Genomic DNA, 21,101 nt, shown 5'->3' on the forward strand with positions numbered 1-21,101 from the left:
CTTGTGTCCAACTCTTCACCCTCCTGACCCTCTGGTGGGTGCAAATTACCATCTGCTCTCTATCCCTTCGTCCCCCAAGGGTTGCCCAACCCAGGTGCAGCAGGTCCCTCTGGTGTCATCTGCAAACTCTCTTGAGAGTGCACTTGATCCCACTGTGATGGTAATTCAAGTGTCTCAGCATGTGGAACCCAAAGTGCTCAGCCTAATGTTCAGTGGCTGCCTTTAAGAGGTAGATGCTTGAGAACTGAATTTCGTGCATTAATAGCAAGCTCTTACTAGTTGCATTGTGTCTGTTGTGTAAGTAAGGGCAGGCTTCTACTTAGAGTTAGTATCTTTGCATTCTGTAGAATAAATGTAACCAAAAGATGCTGGTTTTGTACAGGAATCTCCACTGCTTTCCTTTGACAGCTCTCCCTGCCTTTACATAAAGCAAACCAAAACTGACTGTGCATTAAGTCTCAAAATGATATCTTCAGGTATCTTTGCAATACCAAATGAGTATTTGACATTGTGTCTTACACTGCACATGAAACTTGTCAGATCACATTAAACAGCTTGGTTAGTGTGAGAGAGTATCAGGCTGCCATAGTTAGCTGGTGCTGTTCTCATCATTTGCTTTATCTTAACTCTTTATCTTAATTAATCATCAGTATTTTGGCATGGAAAATAATAAACAGAGTCCTGCTTCGTTGCATGGAGCAATAGGGTAGGATAAGTGTGATGGTGGCATGCAGAGAGTGGTGATCAAGGTCACAATGTCCACCTGGAGACCAGAGACAAGTGGCATCCCTCAAAGGTCAGTGCTGGCACCAGTGCTGTTTGACATCTTTGTCAGTGACATGGGCAGAGAAATGAGTGCACCCTCAGCAAGTGTGCAGATGGCACCAAGCTGTGTGGCACAGTCAACTTGCTAGAGGGCAGGGATCCATCCAGTGGCACCTGGACAGGCTGCAGAGCTGTGTCCAGGCCACCCTCATGACATTCAACAAAGCCAAGTGTAAGGTCCTGCACCTGGGTGAGCACAATCATGAACACAACTCCGGGCTGGGTGGAGAATGGCTGAGAGTAATCCTTGAGGAAAAGGCCCTGGGGGTCTGGGGTGATGAAAAGCTCAACAGGAGCCTGCAGTGAGAGCACAGCCCAGACAGCAACCCTGTGCTGGGCTGCAGCAAGAGCAGTGTGGGCAGCAGGGCAAGGGAGGGGATTCTGTCCCTTTGCTCTGCTCTCCTCACACCCCACCTGCAGTCCTGGGTGCAGTTCTGGAGCCCCCAACACAAGAAGGACATGGAAGTGTTTGAAACAGTCCAGAGGAGGGCCACAAAAACGAGGAGGCCTCTTAACAGAAGCTCAGCAGTCTTCACAGGTGATAGGAATTAGTCTGACCTTGAAAGGTGACCCAGATCTGCACCTCAGTGCTGGTATTGGACAACCTCTTGGTACTTTGGGCTAGCCAAGTGGAGAACAAGGTCTGTCTTTCAAAACTCAGATCAGTTATTTGTCTCCTGATGTTGGGATGTTTTAATCTTGGATCTTTTTACTTTTTCATGCTGCTACTTGTTTAGAAAAACAAAGGAAAAGGTAAAATTGTCTGAGGTTTTATTTTCTTTAGCTATTATGAGGGAATCACAACTCTGTTTAAAAACTATTATAAATCCTTTCTGCCAGGATCATGGTGGCACAGAAACTGCCAGCAGCGAAGAGGACCCAAGTTTGGAAGTTCTTATGAAGAGCTTGACTGATGAGATATCCAGCAAAGCTGTAAGTGACTTCAAGTGATACTTGATGATGACTAGAGCTCAGAAAATGGAGGCTTATGGAATCATAGAATCATCAGTCAGGATTGGAAGGGACCACAAGGATCAGCCAGTTCCAACCCCCCTGCCATGGGCAGGGACACCCTACCCTACATCAGGCTGGCCACAGCCTCATCCAGCCTGGCCTTAAACACCTCCAGCCATGGGGCCTCAACCACCTCCCTGGGAAACCCAGTCCAGCTTCTCACCACTCTCATGCTCAACAACTTCCTCCTCACCTCCACTCTGAATCTCCTCACCTCCAGCTTTGCTCCATTCCCCCCCAGTCCTGTCACTTCCTGATAGTCTAAAAAGTCCCTCCCCAGCTTTTTTGTAGGCCCCCTTCAGATGGTGGAAGGGCACAAGAAGGTCACTTGGGAGCCTCCTCTTCTCCAGACTGCACAGCCCCAACTCTTTCAGTCTGTGCTCACAGCAGAGCTGCTGCAGCCCTCTGAGCATCCTCGTGGCCCTTCTCTGGACACACTCCAGCATCTCCACATCCCCCTAGTCCCAGGGGCTCCGGAACTGGATGCAGTATTGGCTTTATTTGCTTTCTCTCCACCATTGTACTGGAGTATTACAGCACCCTTGTCAAACAATAGCCAGTGCCTATAAGAGAGGACTCAGGCTCTTTATCCATAGCCTCTTGTCACAGACTAAGCAGTTAGTATAACCTGTTGAAAGATTGAGATAAGAGGTTCATGGGGCATTTTGGCCTCCTCCTGAGTTCTTTCCCAGTGAGGGGATTGAGTTTCCACTCTTGCCATCCATGTGTGACAGGCTTCAGAAGTAAACAGGGCCTGTAGATCATATTCTTATTGATATTCATAGGTCCATAAATTCTGAGGCCAAAATCTCTATTATCATCATCTAGTCTTGCCTCCTGAGTAGCAGGGCTATAGAGTTACTCTCAGTAATTCCTGCATCAAGCCCATAACTCCTGCTTTAATGTGGCCCTGTCAGTGTGCACTGTAATAAATAGTGAACTGCTCACTGGTACGGATGGAGGAGTTTTGTTGCTTAATATGTCAAGATTGTGCATTAGTAGAAACCTGAAAGTCCTGCAGGGCTCAGCTCTGATCTTTTTTCTGGACTCTGTCTTAAAAGTTTAGAATGGGAAGGTACTAAGCATGCTGAGAAGTGACTAACCTAGAGGTACATCAAATTTACTGAGGCAGTCTTTTAGTCCAGGAGTCTTTTTGAAGGAGCATGGTGGCTGGGCCTTGCTGTGTGCTCACAGTGTGTGTGTGCTGTCCTCAGCCAAGCAAACCTGACATTCCTGGGTTGCTTGTCCCCAGACATCTTTTTCCTGCTTCATCAAGTCTTCTGCAAAGAGTGTCCTGGGTTTACAAATAATAATTGAATATACATAATGTTCTAGTTAATTAATGCCTCCATGAATTCCAGGAGTCAGGAAGTGTTTTGTGCTATTCAATCACTTGAATTAATCACCCATGTAGAATAGATTGGTTTGAGTTCCTAATGGATTGCACAAAAAAAAAGAGATTATTTGTATGGATGTGAGCTCTGTGCAGAATCCTTCTTTGGAATACAATCAACCAGGGGTTTGCTGTAGGTATTTACAGGTGTAAGTCACCAGGTTCTATTGCTGTTCTGCTCATCTTAGAGTCATAGACTCCACCAGGTTGGAAGAGACCTCCAAGCTCATGCAGTCCAACATAGCACCCAGCCCTATTCCTCCTAACATCCAGCCTAGACCTCCCCTGGCACAACTGCAGACTGTGTCCCTTTGTTCTGTTACTGCTTGCCTGGCAGAAGAGCCCAACCCCACCTGGCTACAGCCTCCCTTCAGGGAGCTGCAGACAACAGTGTGGTCTGCCCTGAGCCTCCTCTTCTGCAGGCTGCACACCCCCAGCTCCCTCAGCCTCTCCTCACAGGGCTGTGCTCCAGGCCCCTCAACAGCTTTGTCGCCCTTCTCTGGAGACATTCCAGTACCTCAACATCTCTCTTGAATTGAGGAGCCCAGAACTGGACACAGCACTCCAGGTGTGGCCTGACCAGTGCTGAGCACAGGGGCAGAAGAACCTCCCTTGTCCTGCTGGCCACACTGCTCCTGATCCAGGCCAGGATGCCATTGGCTCTGCTGCCTACCTGGGCACACTGCTGCCTCATCTTCAGCTCCTCTCTCCCAGCACCTTCAGGTCCCTTTCTGCCTGGCTGCCCTCCAGCAACTCTGTCCCCAACCTGCAGTGCTGCTTGGTGTTGTTGTGGCCAAAGTGTAGAACCCTGCATTTAGCCTTGTTAAATCTCATCCCATTGGCCTCTGCCCACCCACCCAGCCTGTCAAGGTCCCTCTGCAGGGCTCCCTACCCTCCAACAGATCCACACCTGCTCCTAGCTCGGTGTCTTCTTGTTTTCTCCCCTGACACCTCTGATAATACAATGAGATCACCACTTTATCTTTATTTTCTCTTCCTGTCCATTTGGGTAATAGTTACAGCAGGCTTAGAGAGAAAGGAAAGGGGAGAAATAGAAAATTCAGGGGAGAAAAAAGAAAAAACAAACCCAACCTGTGAGGCCTGGCATGATTTAACCTCAGAAAAGTCCAGGAACCAGGGCCAGTATTTCAAGCTTAGTTACCTAAAATTTGATTTATGTTTTTGTTACAGTGTATGACTTGTCATCTTCATTAGCAATTCTTTTGAGATGCAGAATCTCTCTGTTGTCTTTTGAAGTTGGTACTCAGCTTTTCTGGGAACCAGGCTGTTTATCAGGCTTGTTCATCGGGGTGTAAGATAACTAAATGCAATGATCAAAGTGGCCTAACTTTGGCTGAGAGCTAACAAGGGTGGGACATGATGTAACTGCCTAGAAACAGTTGTAGGAGGAGGGGAGTGAAGGGTTTTTATTAACGTCTTGCAAAGATCATAGTATAGAATCATAGAATCATCAGTCAGGATTGGAAGGGACCACAAGGATCAGCCAGTTCCAACCCCCCTGCCATGGGCAGGGACACCCTGTCCTAGATCAGGCTGGCCACAGCCTCATCCAGCCTGGCCTTAAACACCTCCAGGCATGGGGCCTCAACCACCTCCCTGGGAAACCCAGTCCAGCCTCTCACCACTCTCATGCTGAAGAATTTCCTCCCTATGTCCAGTCTGACTCTCCCCACCTCCAGCTTTGCTCCATTCCCCCATGTCCTGTCACTCCCTGAGAGCTTAAGAAGTCCCTCCCCAGCTTTTTTGTAGTCCCCTTTCATATCCTGGAAGGCCACAAGAAGGTCACCTGGGAGCTTCCTCTTCTTCAGTCTGCACAGCCCCAACTCTTTCAGTCTGTGCTCACAGCAGAGCTGCTGCAGCCCTCTGAGCATCCTCGTGGCCCTTCTCTGGACACACTCCAGCATCTCCACATCCCTCTTGTCATAGGATCTCCAGAACTGGGTGCAGTACTCCAGGTGGGGTCTCAGCAGAGCAGAGTAGAGGATGTGGGAAGAAATTGTGATACACGTGGAGCTTGTAATTCAACTGCCATTGTTAGAGGCATTTATAATGAAGCTGGATGTTGCATTTTAAGCAGTTAAGTGCTAACAGCATACTGAGGGCTAGCAAAAAAGGGAGGGAGAAGAAGAGAGCAGATGAATTTGAGCCCCTCCCTAATGTAGGCACCAAAAGGTCTGTACAGTTGTCTTCTAGAGGCTGTCCTGATTGCCCCAGAGGACACACTTCCTTCTACTTTAAAGCTTCATGTTGCATAGGAACAACATAGACCATGCATCATCATCTCCTCCCCAAAACACCCTTCCTTACATTGTATGCTTTGAAAACAGTTGGGTGTGGCTTATTAATTCCTGCTATTCCTTGTATTCATACTGGAGGTTTTCCACTTATGAGTTCTGGGCTTTAGCTTTGTGTTGTGCTGCAAATTCAAGAGAGATGTTGAGGTGCTGTAAGGTGTCCAGCAGAGGGCGACAAAGCTGGTGAGGGGCCTGGAGCAGAGCCCTGTGAGGAGAGGCTGAGGGAGCTGGGGGTGTGCAGCCTGCAGGAGAGGAGGCTCAGGGCAGAGCTCATTGCTGTCTGCAACTACCTGAAGGGAGGCTGTAGCCAGGTGGGGTAGGTCTCTTCTGCCAGGCAACCAGCAACAGAAGAAGGGGACACAGCCTGTAGTTGTGCCAGGGGAGGTCTAGGCTGGATGTTAGGAGGAAGTTGCTGGAAGAGAGAGTGATTGGCATTGGAATGGGCTGCCCAGGGAGGTGGTGGAATTGCTGTCCCTGGAGGTGCTGAAGAAAAGCCTGGATGAGGCACTTAGTGCCATGATCTGGTTGCTTGGCTAGGGTTGGGTGCTAGGTTGGCCTGGCTGAGCTTGGAGGTCTCTTCCAACCTGGTTGATTCTATGATTCTATGAAATGTCCTTGTGTGAAAAAAAGCTCTCAGTGTGTTTGTCTAGAATCATGGTTTGAAGATGTGGAGGATATTTTGTTTCAGCTGCTGGGACAGTTTCAATGTGCCTCACTTTCTTTCTTGACTCTTTTAGGATGTGAAGACTAAAGCTGACAAACCACTGGTGGCAGATCAGCAGGATACAGAGGAGCAGCTCTCAGAAAATGTGTGTGTGTGTGTGTGTGTGTGCTTATGTTAACCAATAAGGAGGGGGTCTGGGGGGTTGCTCTGGTTAGAAATGGAACAGTATGAAAGGGAGGGGTCAACTGGAGAGCCATGAGAATCATTTTGTGGATGGACACTTAGAAAATTACTTTCTTCTCTTAAGTATGTGAAAATAGTCCACAGGCTGGTGCTGTGATTGGCAGTTACTGTGGTTTGGGAGTTACCTGCCCTCCCACTCTTATGAAATCACCCAGACTAGCCTCAGCTAGCTGGCAGTGAAGGATTGAAGCTTTATATTCACAGCTGAGCATAATATCCAAGCAGGTGTTCACAATCTATACAGCTATGGATAGAAATAGACTAGTTAAAAGTAATACAGAAACATAGCAGCTCTCCCAGAAACCTGAGTCTGCAGGAGGGGCTCCCAGCCAGCCTTCCACCTTCCTTCCACCCCTCTGCCTTTTCCCAGAGCATACCTTATGGTCAAGGTGAGTTTGGAGGATCTGCAAGAGGGGTTAGAAAGCAGAAGGATTTGTTAGACAGAAGAAGCCCAGGGAGAAGAGCACAGGCACCAACTGCGACGGAGACGCACACACTCTGACTCCTCTATGTTTTGTGTTCTTGCTTTTATCCATGTCAGCAAGCCTATGAGTGCAGCAGCTATCACCATTGTTCCCTTTTCACAGCCTAGAATCTAATTCTTCTCACTAAAATATCCCAGCTAGGCTCAAACTAGCACAGTAAGGAATGCTGTGCTAGTCCTAGTGCTGTACTCTGCCCATGCAAATGCCAGACCTAAACTCTGTGAGGAGTCTTTTGAGTGTTTTAGTTACTAGATGAGATCTCTGGGTACCTTTGACACCGTAGAATTAGTCAGGGTTGGAAGGGACCACAAGGATCATCTGGTTCCAATTTGCCTGAAATCAGCACAGGTGTCAAGAATGTTCTCTGCTGATTAAAAGTAAACAAAACCATCCACAGATGCACATTATTTGGTAGGAGAAGCACAACTGAAACAAGGTGAAGTCCTGCCTTTGTTTCTTTCATGAGCATTTCTGGAAGCACAGTTGTCCTGATTTTCCCTTTATGTATGAAGGGATCATTCCCAGATCATCTGTGCTCACTACTTAGAATCATAGAATCATCAGTCAGGGTTGAAAGGGACCACAAGGATCATCTAGTTTCAACCCCCCTGTCATGGGCAGGGACACCCTACCCTAGATCAGGACTTGTTTGCCTTCTATGGATAGAGGGGACTTAGTAAGGGGCAATAATCAACAGCTAATGATAATATTGACACAACACAACTCTCTGTGACTGATAATGCATCTCTTTTGCTTCTGCTTTCCATCTAGGGCCTCAACCAGATCAAACAACCCAAGTCCTCAACAAAAGTAGCAGGAAACTTCCACGAGATCCCCCTGGTGCCAGCACCAACCTACCTTTCTCCAGAGGCAGAAGTCACCAGCCATAGTATGAAGCAGTTCTTCTTTTCCCACCAATCCAGTGTGTCTTTAGCACCTTAACCCAGGACAGATCTAATTGTTTTTTTCCCAGATATCTTTGCTGAGATTTTTTTTTTCCAGATACCTTTTGCTGAGATGATTTTTTTTTCCTTTGAACATCCAATAATCTGTTTTGGTTTACTGTAGAATCACAGAATGGTTTAGGTTGGAAAGGACCTCAAAGATCAGCCAGTTCTAACCCACTGCCTTAGGCAAGGACACCTCCCACTAGAACAGGGTGTTCAAGGCCTCATCCAACCTGGCCTTGAACACCCTCCAGGGAGGTTGTGGAGCACAGAATGACCACCTCCCTGGGCAGCCTGTGCCAGTGTCTCACCACCCTCCCTGTCAAAGAACCCTTTCCTAACATCTAATTTCAATCTCTCTTCTGCCAATTTAAACCCAATCCTCCTCATCCTGTCATTACAAGACCTTGTCAATAGTCCCTCCCCAGCCCTCCTGTGGGCCCCCTTCAAATACTGGAAGGCCACTGTAAGTACTTCTCAAAGCCTTCTCTTCTCCAGGCTGCAGAGCCCCAACTCTTGCAGCTTGTCCTCATAGCAGAGCTGCTGCAGCCCTCTCAGCATCTTTGTGGCCTCCTCTGGACTTGCTCCACTTTATAAAGTATTTTTTTCTCTAGTGTTACAATTTATGCTATGAGAGCTTGAAGTTGTCTTTGCTGTTTAGTCTGGAGCTGTTTAATCTGGGGAAGAGAAGACTGAGAGGAGAGCTTATCAATGTATACAAATATCTGAGTGTCAAATGGATGGGGCCAATCTTTTTTCACTGGTCAGCAGCAGTAAGACAAGGACAAACTTCTTTACAGTGAGAGTGACAGAGCCCTGGAGCAAGCTACCCAGAGAGGTTGTGGAGTCTCCTTCTCTGGAGACTTTCAAAAGCCACCGGGATGCATTCCTGTGCAAACTGCCCTAGGGGATCCTGCCTTGGCAGGGAGGTTGGACTCCATGATCTCTGGAGGTCCTTTCCAACCTCTAAAGTGCTGTGATTGTTTCTCTTTTTAATTATAAGAGAAGGAAAGACAGTCTGGGACATCCCATCCATCCCATGCTGCTGGAATGTAGAATCATAGGATCATTTTGGTTGGAAAAGACCTACAAGCTCAGAATCCAACCGTTGCCTAACTCTACCAAGTCTGATGCTAAGTCATGAGCTTATCTGTCCTCAATGGACTGCACCTTACCTTTGGTGTCCTTCCAGGCATTTACTCTGAAGATTTACACCCAGACCTCTAGAGCCTTTCTCATTTAGAGGCTTCAGAAGTGACTCAGAGCAGTCTTCTAGCTCAGTTTAGACTGGTAAAGGTGAAGAGCAAAACACAAGCACTTCAGTAGTTGCTCCTGTACGATTCTGTTGATGGTTTTCATTTTCTGGTTGAATAGTGTGACTTATTTCTTTACCATTTCGTGTTCTCAGATATCCTTCCACCTCCAATGCCTTTGGATCCAGCAACATGTCCTATAATTCCAGGGCAGGAGATGCCTATAGAGATTTCGAAGGGTCGGTCAGGCCTAGGGCTCAGCATCGTCGGGGGCAAAGACACTCCACTGGTGAGTTCCTGTTTAACTAATACTTACTGTCTCTTAAAAGAACAAAAGACAAAGAAAATATAGAAGCTAATGATGCCATTAATCTCTAATTGCTCTAATGAATTGTGCAGTACAGGGAGCAGAAAACAGCAACTACAATCTCCAAACTGATAATTCTGCCTTTGGCACAGGGGTTGTTTTCTATTCCTGTTCGGATTGAAAGGTTTGCAGATTATGTTTTCTTTCTTAAACCACTGTGAATTGAGAGTTGCAAGCAGGTAAGATACCAGAGTGGTTGGACTAGAAATGAATGTCACAGAGGCAGAGCTACTTCAGCAAGGTTAAGACTTCTACCTTGAGAGTGTAAATGCCTAGTAGCTGTTTAAAAGGTGATTTATCTCCCTGCCTGCGAAAGCCCTGAACAGAGGTAAACCAAAGGTAATCTTTGTGTCTTTTTGCTTGATCTTACTCTTGGTTATGCTGGTTTTTAATAGTAAAAATGTCTTCAGCTAAATTAAAATGCATCAGATCAAGTGTGAAGTCATCAAGGTAGTTATGCTAAACCCTTCTCTGCCTCTCTTTCCATTCCCCTTTACATTTAAGAGCTGCTGCGTCACAGTACAACAGAATGTCAGACTGGGTAGTGTAAATGTCAAATTCAGTTCTTTCAGTAAACAAGTCTGCTGCAGAGGTGTGTTCACTGAGTTCTCCTGAATCCCCTGCTTCAGGCATTAGAGCTGCTCTCTTACATAGAGTTGTTCCCAAAAATATGGTGCTGTATCATTATGCAGCGAAGCGCTGAGAACATCAGCAGCTCCAGACAGCTGCGAAGCAGTAAATCCTTTTCCAGACCAATAAGTAAGAGAGAAAACAAAGTGGGGGGGAAAGGAAGTTGAAATGAAAAAGAAGGTTTCGTTTTGTAGTATTGAAGCTGAAATTGGAAAAGGGTCAGGTTTTGGTCCCATTTATCCCAAGTCTCCCATTTGAGTTTGGATGAATTTCTCTGTTTGACGTGGAGAGAGATCTGAGTTCTGCTGAAGGCTCCAGTCAGGCTTCATGGTTTTCACTCTGCCCAACCATGTGCCATTTTGTATCCAAACTTTTTTTTGTCAAGTTCCCCAGTGTTTAGTAAATCCAAGTAAGAATCTCAATATTAGTCATCTCTCTGCCTTTTTTTTCCCCCCTACTTCATTTCACTGGGATTAGGAGATAATGCATTTCAGTCTGTCAGACACAATCTGGTGCATGTCTTTCATGAAATATTAATATAAATAAAAGAAAATTAGAAATATCTGCTTTACAGAGCAGAGGAGAAAAATGCAAAGGGCTTACTGCCTTAAACTGAGTAAGTGGCTTTGGTTAGGTATTATACTTTCCTTTCTTTACTCATTAAAGTCTCCTCCTAGGAATTTATTCAATGTCTTTATTGATGATCTGGACGAGGGGATTGAGTCCAGCATCAGTAAGTTTGCAGATGACACCAAGCTAGGAGCAGCTGTGGATCAGTTGGAGTGTAGGAGTGTAGGAGAGTGCAGAGGGACCCTGACAGGCTGGATGGGTGGGCAGAGACCAATGGGATGAGATTGAACAAGGCCAAATGCAGGGTTCTACGCTTTGGCCACAACAACCCCAAGCAGCACTACAGGCTGGGGACAGAGTGGCTGAGAGCAGCCAGGCAGAGAGGGACCTGGGGGTGCTGGTAGAAAGTAGCTGAAGATGAGGCAGCAGTGCCCAGGTGGGCATCAGAGCCAATGGCATCCTGGGCTGGCTCAGGAGCAGTGTGGGCAGCAGGACAAGGGAGGTTCTTCTGCCCCTGTGCTCAGCACTGCTCAGGCCACACCTTGAGTGCTGTGTCCAGTTCTGGGCTCCTCAATTGCAGAGAGATGTTGAGGTACTGGAATGTGTCCAGCAGAGGGCGACAAAGCTGTGAGGGGCCTGGAGCAGAGCCCTGTGAGGAGAGGCTGAGGGAGCTGGGGGTGTGCAGCCTGCAGAAGAGGAGGCTCAGGGCAGACCTCACTGCTGTCTGCAGCTGCCTGAAGGGAGGCTGTAGCCAGGTGGGGTTGGGCTCTTCTTGCCAAGCAACCAGCAACAGAACAAGAGGACAGAGCCTCAAGTTGTGCTGGGGGAGGTCTAGGCTGGATGTGAGGAAGTTGTTGGCAGACAGAGTGATTGGCATTGGAATGGGCTGCCCAGGGAGGTGGTGGAGTCACTGTCCCTAGAGGTGTTGAAGCAAAGCCTGGATGAGGCACTTCGTGCCATGGTGTAGTTGGTTGGCTAGGGCTGGGTGCTAGGTTGGCCTGGCTGAGCTTGGAGGTCTCTTCCAACCTGGTTGCTTCTATGATTCTATTTTAGGAGTATATGCACTTGATGTCAATAAGTGACAGGAAGGCTCAGGCTCACTTCAGGTATTTTGGATCTACACTTGTTGTAGAGTCCAGGCTTTTGAAATGCTAACTCTGACAGCCCTCTGACAGAACACAGTTTCAAGATGAAACACAGAATGCAACTTTTAACTCATAACCTTAGGAAGCTCATCAGAAACCACCAAGTAGAGGCTTGATAATCACAGCCCTTGAATAAGGAGGTGAATTTGTTCAGGAAGTTGGGAAGTGAAATGTTTTTCTGTTGAGAAGATGACCACTCCATTAATCCTGCCAAACCTTACCTGTGCTTTAAGCCAGGCTTGTGGCTGTGTGCTTAGGGAGGCAGCAGGAGAGCATCAGATGGAAAGAAGCACTTGTGCAAAAGACATGAGGAAGAAAGGATTGTCCTTGAGAGTTGCCTTCATGTTGTTTATCTTCTAACTGCTGTAGCCCTTAAGCAATCCTATTTAATTTTATTTGAAGGGTCGATTTTTAGAACTTTACCTTTTTTTTTCTTCTCTGCCTTTCATTTCCCCTTCCCACATACCTCTGAGAGAACACAACACATGGCCTCTACTTTAAAGCAATTAAACTGCAGAGTGGAGCTGGCTGAAGTACAGGGCTCTCCATTTGTGAGAAGAAAATTTTGTGTTTTGGTTATAGTCCAATCAAACTTGTAAAAATAACCTCAGAGTGGGAATTTAAATGAAAAAAAAAACCCAACCAACCCAAAGTGTTTTCAGAAACGTCCCAAAACGAGGTTGGAGGCTCTGACTCTGCTCCCCAGGACACCATCCTGCCCTCTTGTCCTCCCACTTGCTAAATTGTATATAAATGCTTGTCAGCTCCACCACCACTAATGGCAGCCATAAACCTGACAGGGCTGTCATTGTCACTCAGCAGCTGCCAGTGCTCCTGGGACACCTGAACTGCTCCAGCTGCAGGATGCTTGGGCTTCGTGAATGCTGCAGACCTGTTTGGGCAGTACAGCTCTAAGAGCTACAGGCACTGCAAACCCAGCATGCTTGGGCTGCCAGCTCTGAGCAGGGACAAGCTGTGGCTCTTAGTTAGACATGGAGTTCAGCTTTCAAGCTTTTACATTTCACAAAGTAGGACAGTGGTGGCATGGATAAGTGGCCCAAGAATACACCCACTGGGTCCATATGGGTCTGGGATGCTTAACTGACCCTGTGTGATACAGGACTGGCATCATCAGGTAGTCCAGTTGTTCACCATAACCTTAGGCAATATTCCTCAGTTACTCTCTTTTGATTCTTTCAAATCATTTGTAGAGCCATAGAATCATTAAGATTGGAGAAAGACCTCTGGCCTGGCTCAGGAACAGTGTGGCCAGCAGGACAAGGGAGGTTATTTTGCCCCTGGACTCAGCACTGCTCAGGCCACACCTTGAGTGCTGTGTCCAGTTCTGGGCTCCTCAATTCAAGAGAAATGTTGAGGTGCTGGAAGGTGTCCAGCAGAGGGCGACAAAGCTGTTGAGGGGCCTGGAGCACAGCCCTGTGAGGAGAGGCTGAGGGAGCTGGGGGTGTGCAGCCTGCAGCAGAGGAGGCTCAGGGCAGAGCTCATTGCTGTCTGCAACTACCTGAAGGGAGGCTGTAGCCAGATAGGATTGGTCTCTTCTGCCAGGCAAGCAGCAACAGAACAAGGGGACACAGTCTCAAACTGTATCAGGGGAGGTTCAGGCTGGATGTGAGGAGGAAGTTCCTGGCAGAGAGAGTGATTGGCATTGGAATGGGCTGCTCAGGGAGGGGGTGAGTTTCCATCCCTGGAGGTGTTGAAGCAAAGCCTGGCTGGGGCACTTAGTGCCGTGGTCTGGGTTCTTGGCTAGGGCTGGGTGCTAGGTTGGCCTGGATGACCTTGGAGGTCTCTTCCAACCTGGTTGATTCTGTGATTCTATGATGAAGTCCAAGTGTCAACCTAACACCACCATGGCCACTAACCCATGGCATGAAGTGCCATGTTTACTGGTCTTTTGAACACTTCTAGGGATAGTGACTCCATCAACTCCCTGGGCAGCCTGTTCCAATGCCTGACTACTTTTTCAGTAACAAAGTTTTTCCTAGTATCCAACTAAAATCTCCCCTGGGGCAAGGGCAGTTTCAATTTTAGTTTAGCTTTTTCTTCTGGAACTGATTTGCTAGAAAGTTTCTCTGAGTTTTCCTTATTTAATGAATCATCTGCAGACAGAGCATCAAGGAGTCACTTCAGAAGAGGTGTGCTGGTACTCCTCCAGCTGTGCATGTAAGGTTAAATCACCCAGACCTCATTATCACCCCGGAGTGGGTGAATGTTGTGTTGCCTCATCCAGTTAGCAACCTGAAACAAGCCATTTTCCATCAACCAGGATTGTCTATTTGCAGGGACTTTAGTCTTGGCAGTCCATGGAGAAAGCATCACTCTAAGACACAAACGTTTTCTTAGTAGGTGAGGGCTCTGTTTTGCTTCCAGCTGAGTAATTTAGCAATGGTTGAGTTGATTACTTGTTATTGACTTGGTATTTGCTGCCCAAGTGGTTAAGATGCTCAGACATGCTGGAGGGGATTCAGCAGCTTGGAGGCTGGTACAGGGGCATTTGCCCCAAGGCAGAGTTAGCAAACCCTGGGTGGGTTTGAAACCACAGTTAAGAACTGAAGAGACACCTACCATATAAAAGCATAAAAAGATTGCAGGAGCAGGAACCATGAGGGTCTTTGGAGATGGAGCAGCCTGGAGGTGGCCATTATCCTAACCTTACATAGAGAGAAAGGAGAGCAGCATATTTTATTGTGTCTTTTTTTTTTAATTCAAAACAACAACAGAGCTCTTATGCAGAATTTTTATCCTGGGTTAGTCTGCTTTGACTTTACTAATTTGTTTATTTAAGTTTTGCTTTCAGCTGACCTTAATAAAAAGCATTTGAAGGCAATGGACAACCCTTCAGGTACTCCATCTGTAAAATAAAGTGATCCATGAAGCCAGGGAACTGGAACACTTTAGCAATGCTCCAAAGTGTAACAGAATATGCCTGTACTCAGTTAACTATGGTTGGTGTGAGTGCTGGTTAAGCTGGAGTCAGAGGGGAAAAAAGGGTTTTTAATCACCTCAGTTAGCCCAGAAGGTTTTCTAGCTGGCAGAGGAGCAGAGGGAGCTTTGTGATGGTGGGGATGCAGTTTGACAGAAGAATATTTAGATGCATTCTCTCAGTCCAGGTGAGTCATACCTTGCATAAACCCCATCTGTTAGGGAAGGGCAAGGGAATAATCAAGAAAACTGACTTCAAATTGCAGCTGTTCCAGACTCGATGTTTGCCCCTGGAGCTGTGAGGGCTAATTACCCTTCTAGGATCTCCACGCTGCCAAGAGCAGGCTGTGTTAGTAATACTAAAGCCAAGGCTGAGAGCTGTTTTGTGCTGTGCTGCAGGCAGCAATGGGAACCTAGCTAAATAGGAGGGCTAATGTGACTTCCATGTCACTAAATAAACAGCTTCTCCCCTGGCTGAGCTTTCTTCCCCCTTCTCACCTCAGTTATATTCAGATGCTGGCAAAAGTAACTTCATCAGTTGCAGACAGCTGAGACCTAAGCAAGGCTGTAGACAGTCATGAAGGTCACCTAAGACTGAAATGATGCTGGTGGAATCTGCCTACTTTGTAACTACAAATGAAAAGGAAGATACTGACCTCAGGAGGGTGTCAGCAATATATTGGCTATAGATGCTGTTAAGTTAGTTGCAGAGGGGAACAATAGAATGAGAAGGTCCTGCACCTGGGTGGATGCAATCCCAAGCACAGATACAGGCTGGGTGGGGAATGGCTGAGAGCAGCCTCGAGGAGAAAGCCCTAGGGGTGTGGGGTGATAAAAAGCTCATCAGGAGCCTGCAGTGTGAGTCCAGCCCAGACAGCAACCCTGTGCTGGGCTGCAGCAAGAGCAGTGTGGGCAGCAGGGCAAGGGAGGGGATTCTGCCCCTTGGCTATGCTCTCCTCACACCCCACCTGCAGTCCTGGGTGCAGTTCTGGAGCCCCCAACACAAGAAGGACTTGGAACTGTTAGAGCAAGCCCAGAGGGGGGCCACAAAGATGCTCAGAGGGCTGCAGCAGCTCTGCTATGAGGACAGGCTACAAGAGTTGGGGATCTGTAGCCTGGAGAAGAGAAGGCCTTGAGGAGACCTGGAGTGGCCTTCCAGGATCTGAAGGGGCCTACAGGAAGGCTGGGGAGGGACTATTGACAAGGTCTTGTAATGACAGGATGAGGAGGAATAGGTTTAAAGTGGCAGAGGGGAGATTGAAACTAGCTGTTAGGAAAGGGTTCTTTGCAGTGAGGGTGGTGAGACACTGGCACAGGTTGCCCAGGGAGGTGTTCAAGGCCAGGTTGGATGAGGCCTCGAACAACCTGTTCTTTTGGGAGGTGTCCCTGCCTATTTCAGGGAGGTTATACCTGGCTGATCTTTGAGGTCCCTTCCAACCTAAACAGAAAAAGAAAGAAAGAAAGAAAGAAAAGAAACCATAACAGAAGTACAAAGGTTTTAATCACGGCTTGAGTATTGTAGAGGAAAAGTTTGTGGTTGAGAGAGAAAAATGTGCAATTGCTTCTTAACCCTCACCTGCCTTCATAAAGCAGAAGGCAGTTTAATGACAGAGTGGTGAAGGCAGCTAGCTTGAAATTGTGAGGGATTGCTTTGACTCTTGGTGGGATGATGTAAAATGAAGTTGGTGGATTCATCATCCTTCCAGAAGGACATTAGCTCAGAGCAGCGTGAAAAGAACCAGCCTGCTTTGTGCATCGGTGTGCTGCAATAGCTGGGAGAGAAGTATTATCTGCTAGGCTGTGAAAAGGAAACAATGGTGATGGCTGCTGCACTCATAGGCTTGCTGAGATGGATAAAAACAAGAACATAAATACACATAACAGAGTTGCTCTCTGACTCTGGCTGCCTCCCTTCTCTCCCTAACCTGCTGTCTGTGTGACTAATCCCTCTGCTTCCTAACCCCCCTGGCTGATCCTCCAAACTCACCTTGAACCTAAGACATAGTCTGAAAAAAAGCCTGGCTGGGGCACTCAGTGCCATGGTCTGGTTGATTGGCTAGGGCTGGGTGCTAGGTTGGACTGGCTGAGCTTGGAAGTCTCTTCCAACCTGCTTGATTCTGTGATTCTATGAATGCCATACCTGTCCCTGCTTGAACACCTCCAGGGATGGTGACTCCATCACTCTCCTGGTCAGACCATTCCAGTGTTTGAGAACTATTTCAGTGAAGATGTATTTCCTAATTTCCAGCCTGAACCTCCCCTCTCCCAACCTGGTTGATTCTAGGAATGCTAACCCTGTCCCTGCTTGAGCACCTCTAGGGATGGTGACTCCACTCCCCTGGTCAGACCATTCCAGTGTTTGAGAACTATTTCAGTGAAGAAATATTTCCTAATTTCCAGCCTGAACCTCCCCTCTCCCAACCTGCTTCTCTGATTCTGTGATCTTGCTTGCTGCTGGTGGAAGCTATTGGCTGATTGCTTCCTGTCCCCGTGCCTTCAGGGTCTCCTGCATTCCTTCTAGCCTGCATTCCTGTGCCTGCACACTGAAAATTGTCATCTTTTTCTTTTAATTGGACAAAATAATGAGAGGGAGAGAGTTAACATTTTAATATGTAGCTCCATGTTTTATTATCCCCTCTGAAATGGGCACATAGGCTTTGTGCAGAGCTTAGGTTTGCTTTGGCACGTGATTCACAGGAACGTAGCTCTTTCTATCATTTGGACTTAAGTCATATATTTTTACACTAAACATCTTATTACCTTAGTTTTATTATTTCAGAATCAAAGGAGAGCTTGCAAATGTCTATGACTACAGACCAAAGGAATGTTAATGAATAGTGCCATTGAATTTTCAGGTTTTGAGCTGTTCTGATCTTGGAGAATATAACTGTAAGCAAAAATATTATGCAAGCTGAATAAAATTTAAATAAATAAGGACCAGATGTAACTGTAGGGGCCTATAAAATGTAATACAAATATTATCCACTTCCTTAAAATAAATCTGTATTTTAGTATGAAAAATTATATTCATATTGATGCTGTGGATTAATCTTCCCCCCCCACCACCTCTGCAAGTTGGCAAGTGAACAGCATCTCTTTGGAAGGGCTTGTTCTTAAATGGGAAACAGACCTTTTGTTGTGACCTTAGGTAAAGAAGTTTTCCAGTGTCATGCAATGTAAAGCACTTCTACATTAACACACTAATACATTTGTACATTGGAGAGCCTGCTTTATAACAGTAGTGTTTGGCTCGGTGTTTTGGGGGCCTGTTAATGCTTTCTGACTGCTAGCAGTTGCAAAATACTGGAGTGTGAGAAGGCTGGAGTTGGGGGGGAGGGATGTGCAGCACCATGCATTAGATAAACCCCTCTTAAGAAGTGGAGGGATTTGCTGGGGGCTGACCTGCAGCTTTTGTTGCTGAACTCTTATCTTTTCCATTCCATTTGGATCTGCAAGTGGAAGATCAGAGATCATAACAGAAGTCTTCTAACTTCCTCTGCCTACAAGTAATAACCAGCAGATGGGTTTAGTTTAACTACTGGGAGATTCTTATATGGGACTGATTCTTCAGCAAAACACACTGTGCAGTTGAGTTCTGTCTACTCTCTGTGCTAGCTATCTGCTTTAACTAGTTGGCTCCTACTTGATCTGTGCTACTCTCAGTGCTAGCTATCTGCTTTAACTAGTTGGCTCCTACTTGATCTGTGCTACTCTCTGTGCTAGCTATCTGCTTTGACTAGTTGGCTCCTACTTGATCTGTACTACTCTCTGTGCTAGCTATCTGCTTTAACTAACTAGTTGTCTCCTACTTGATCTGTGCTACTCTCTGTGCTAGCTATCTGCTTTAACTAGTTGGCTCCTACTTGATCTGTGCTACTATCTGTGCTAGCTATCTGCTTTAATTAGTTGGTTCCTACTTCATCTGTGCTACTATCCACTATCTGTGCTATCCATCTGCTTTAACTAGTTGGTTCCTACTTCATCTGTGCTACTATCTACTATCTGTGCTATCTACTTTAACTAGTTGGTTCCTACTTCATCTGTGCTACTATCCACTATCTGTGCTATCTATCTACTTTAACTACTTGGTTCCTACTTCATCTGTGAACCAGTGTGTAAAACTGAAATGACAATTTTATTGCACTGGTGAAAATATTATGAAAGTTGAAAAGGAAGTGCTTAATGACATTGTCCTTGCCCTGGGAAAGAGATAAATCTGTAATCCTGCAGTCAGCAAAAACCCTTAGAGCTTGATTATCTTGAGTCACAGAATACATCCGCTTGGAAGAGACCTCAAATGTTATCCAGTCCAACCCTCAACTCAGGGGTTGGTCTCTTGTGCCAGGCAAGCAGCAAGAGAACAAGGGGACAGAGTCTCAAGTTGTGCCAGGGGAGGTCTAGGCTGCATGTTAGGAGGAAGTTGTTGGCAGAGAGAGTGATTGGCATTGGAATGGGCTGCCCAGGATGGTGCTGGAGTTGCCGTCCCTGGAGGTGTTCAGGAAAAGATTGTATGGGGCACTTAGTGCCATGGTCTGGTTGATTGGCTAGGGCTGGGTGCTAGGTTGGACTGGCTGAGCTTGGAGATCTCTTCCATCCTGGTTGATTCTATGATAGTGATCCACCTTTTGTCATGGTAGAACTTCATCAACCTATCCATGGTACTTAATGTCTGACCCTTCTTCGTTTCTTGCGTCCTTTTACTCTCTCACCCTCTGCTCCTAGCATTTGCCAGTAACAGTCTGGGGGCTGATTTTCAATGGTAAAGGGCACCTGTGTTGCAAGCTACTGCTTGTCTTTCTGAAGAACAGCTGCATAGAAGAAAAGCAACAGTGAGAGACTGGCTCAGAAGCTGTAAACTTGCAGAAAACCTGTGAGCAGTCCAAGCCTAAAGCCAGACAGCTTGTGAGACTCTTGCAACTGTTTATGGTCCTGCAGGCCTTTAAGGCCCTCTTGGCCAGTGATCTTTCTGAATGGGAAACTGAGTTTAGCACCTCTCCCCCAAAGTCTCCATCAGAACAGTCCTATTTGGTCATGGCCTGGGGTCTCTGCCATGCTAGCTCTTGACATTGAAGATACAAAGATTAAACTGTCACTCTTACTGAGTTTCATTCTTAACATTTGCATTTCTGTGTGTGCTCTCTGCTGATGGGTGACTGTGATATCCTTTCCCTAGCAGCCCTCTGAAGTTCTTGTAAATCAAGTGGAAAAAAATATCCATGGCTCGAGGGGCTGCTGCGATCTGATTTCCCAGGAGTTCAGGGCTGTTTCCCTCTCTCAGATGGAAGGCAATGCAGTGTGCAGGTTTTGCAAGTTGTGTTTTCCAGAAGCAGATTGTTGGATTGCTGCTAACTTCTGCGAGGTTGTCTTGCCCTCACTGCTCAGTAGCCATTTACTTAGAATCACAGAACCAATCAGGTTGGGAGAGACCTCCAAGCTCATCCAGTCCAACCTAGCACCCAACCCTGGCCAATCAACCAGACCACGGCACTAAGTGCCTCATCCAGGCTTTGCTTCAACACCTCCAGGGATGGAAACTCCACCACCTCCCTGGGCAGCCCATTCCAATGCCAATCACTCTCTCTGCCAGGAACTTCCTCCTCACATCCAGCCTGAACCTCCCCTGATACAGTTTGAGACTGTGTCCCCTTGTTCTGTTGCTGCTTGCCTGGCAGAAGAGACCAATCCTATCTGGCTACAGCCTCCCTTCAGGTAGTTGCAGACAGCAATGAGCTCTGCCCTGAGCCTCCTCTTCTGCAGGCTGCACACCCCCAGCTCCCTCAGCCTCTCCTCACAGGGCTGTGCTCCAGGCCCCTCAACAGCTTTATCTCCCCTCTCTGGACGTCTTCCAGTGCCTCAACATCTCTCTTGAATTGAGGAGCCCAGAACTGGACACAGCACTCCAGGTGTGGCCTGACCAGTGCTGAATCCAGGGGCAAAATAACCTCCCTTGTCCTGCTGGATAGAGGCCAGGATGCTATTGTCTCTCCTGCCCACCTGGGCACACTGCTGCCTCATCTTCAGCTACTCTCTACCAGCACCCCCAGGTACCTTTTTTCCTGGCTGCTCTCAGCCACTCTGTCCCCAGCCTATAGTGCTGCTTGGGCTTGTTGGGGCCAAAGTGTAGAGCCCTGCACTTAGCCTAACTTCTCACCAGCTTTGTTTGTTAAGATGTCAGCTAAGACTCCTTGATGTCTTCCACTTGTCTACCTTTACTTCCACAGCCAAAACCTCTCTTTATCAGAGTCAGTGTAAGAGTTGTCACTTGTGTGCCTTCCCCTTGGTGAAGAAGGCTGCAGGCACAGTGGTATTCTGC

At 47.0% G+C, this 21,101-nt stretch overlaps 1 protein-coding gene across 1 annotated transcript in view; it reads left to right on the forward strand.

The window, feature by feature from the left end:
- The window catches only part of PATJ (PATJ crumbs cell polarity complex component), a 216,906-nt gene that overhangs the window by 155,564 nt on the left and 40,241 nt on the right, over positions 1 to 21,101 (forward strand). The window contains 4 exon segments of the mRNA XM_064147032.1: positions 1,666 to 1,758; positions 6,285 to 6,356; positions 7,711 to 7,828; positions 9,295 to 9,428. Coding sequence (XP_064003102.1) covers positions 1,666 to 1,758; positions 6,285 to 6,356; positions 7,711 to 7,828; positions 9,295 to 9,428 — 417 coding nt within the window.

The sequence above is a fragment of the Pogoniulus pusillus genome, chromosome 8, assembly GCF_015220805.1.
Source record: "Pogoniulus pusillus isolate bPogPus1 chromosome 8, bPogPus1.pri, whole genome shotgun sequence".
NCBI classification, from domain to species: Eukaryota; Metazoa; Chordata; class Aves; order Piciformes; family Lybiidae; genus Pogoniulus; species Pogoniulus pusillus.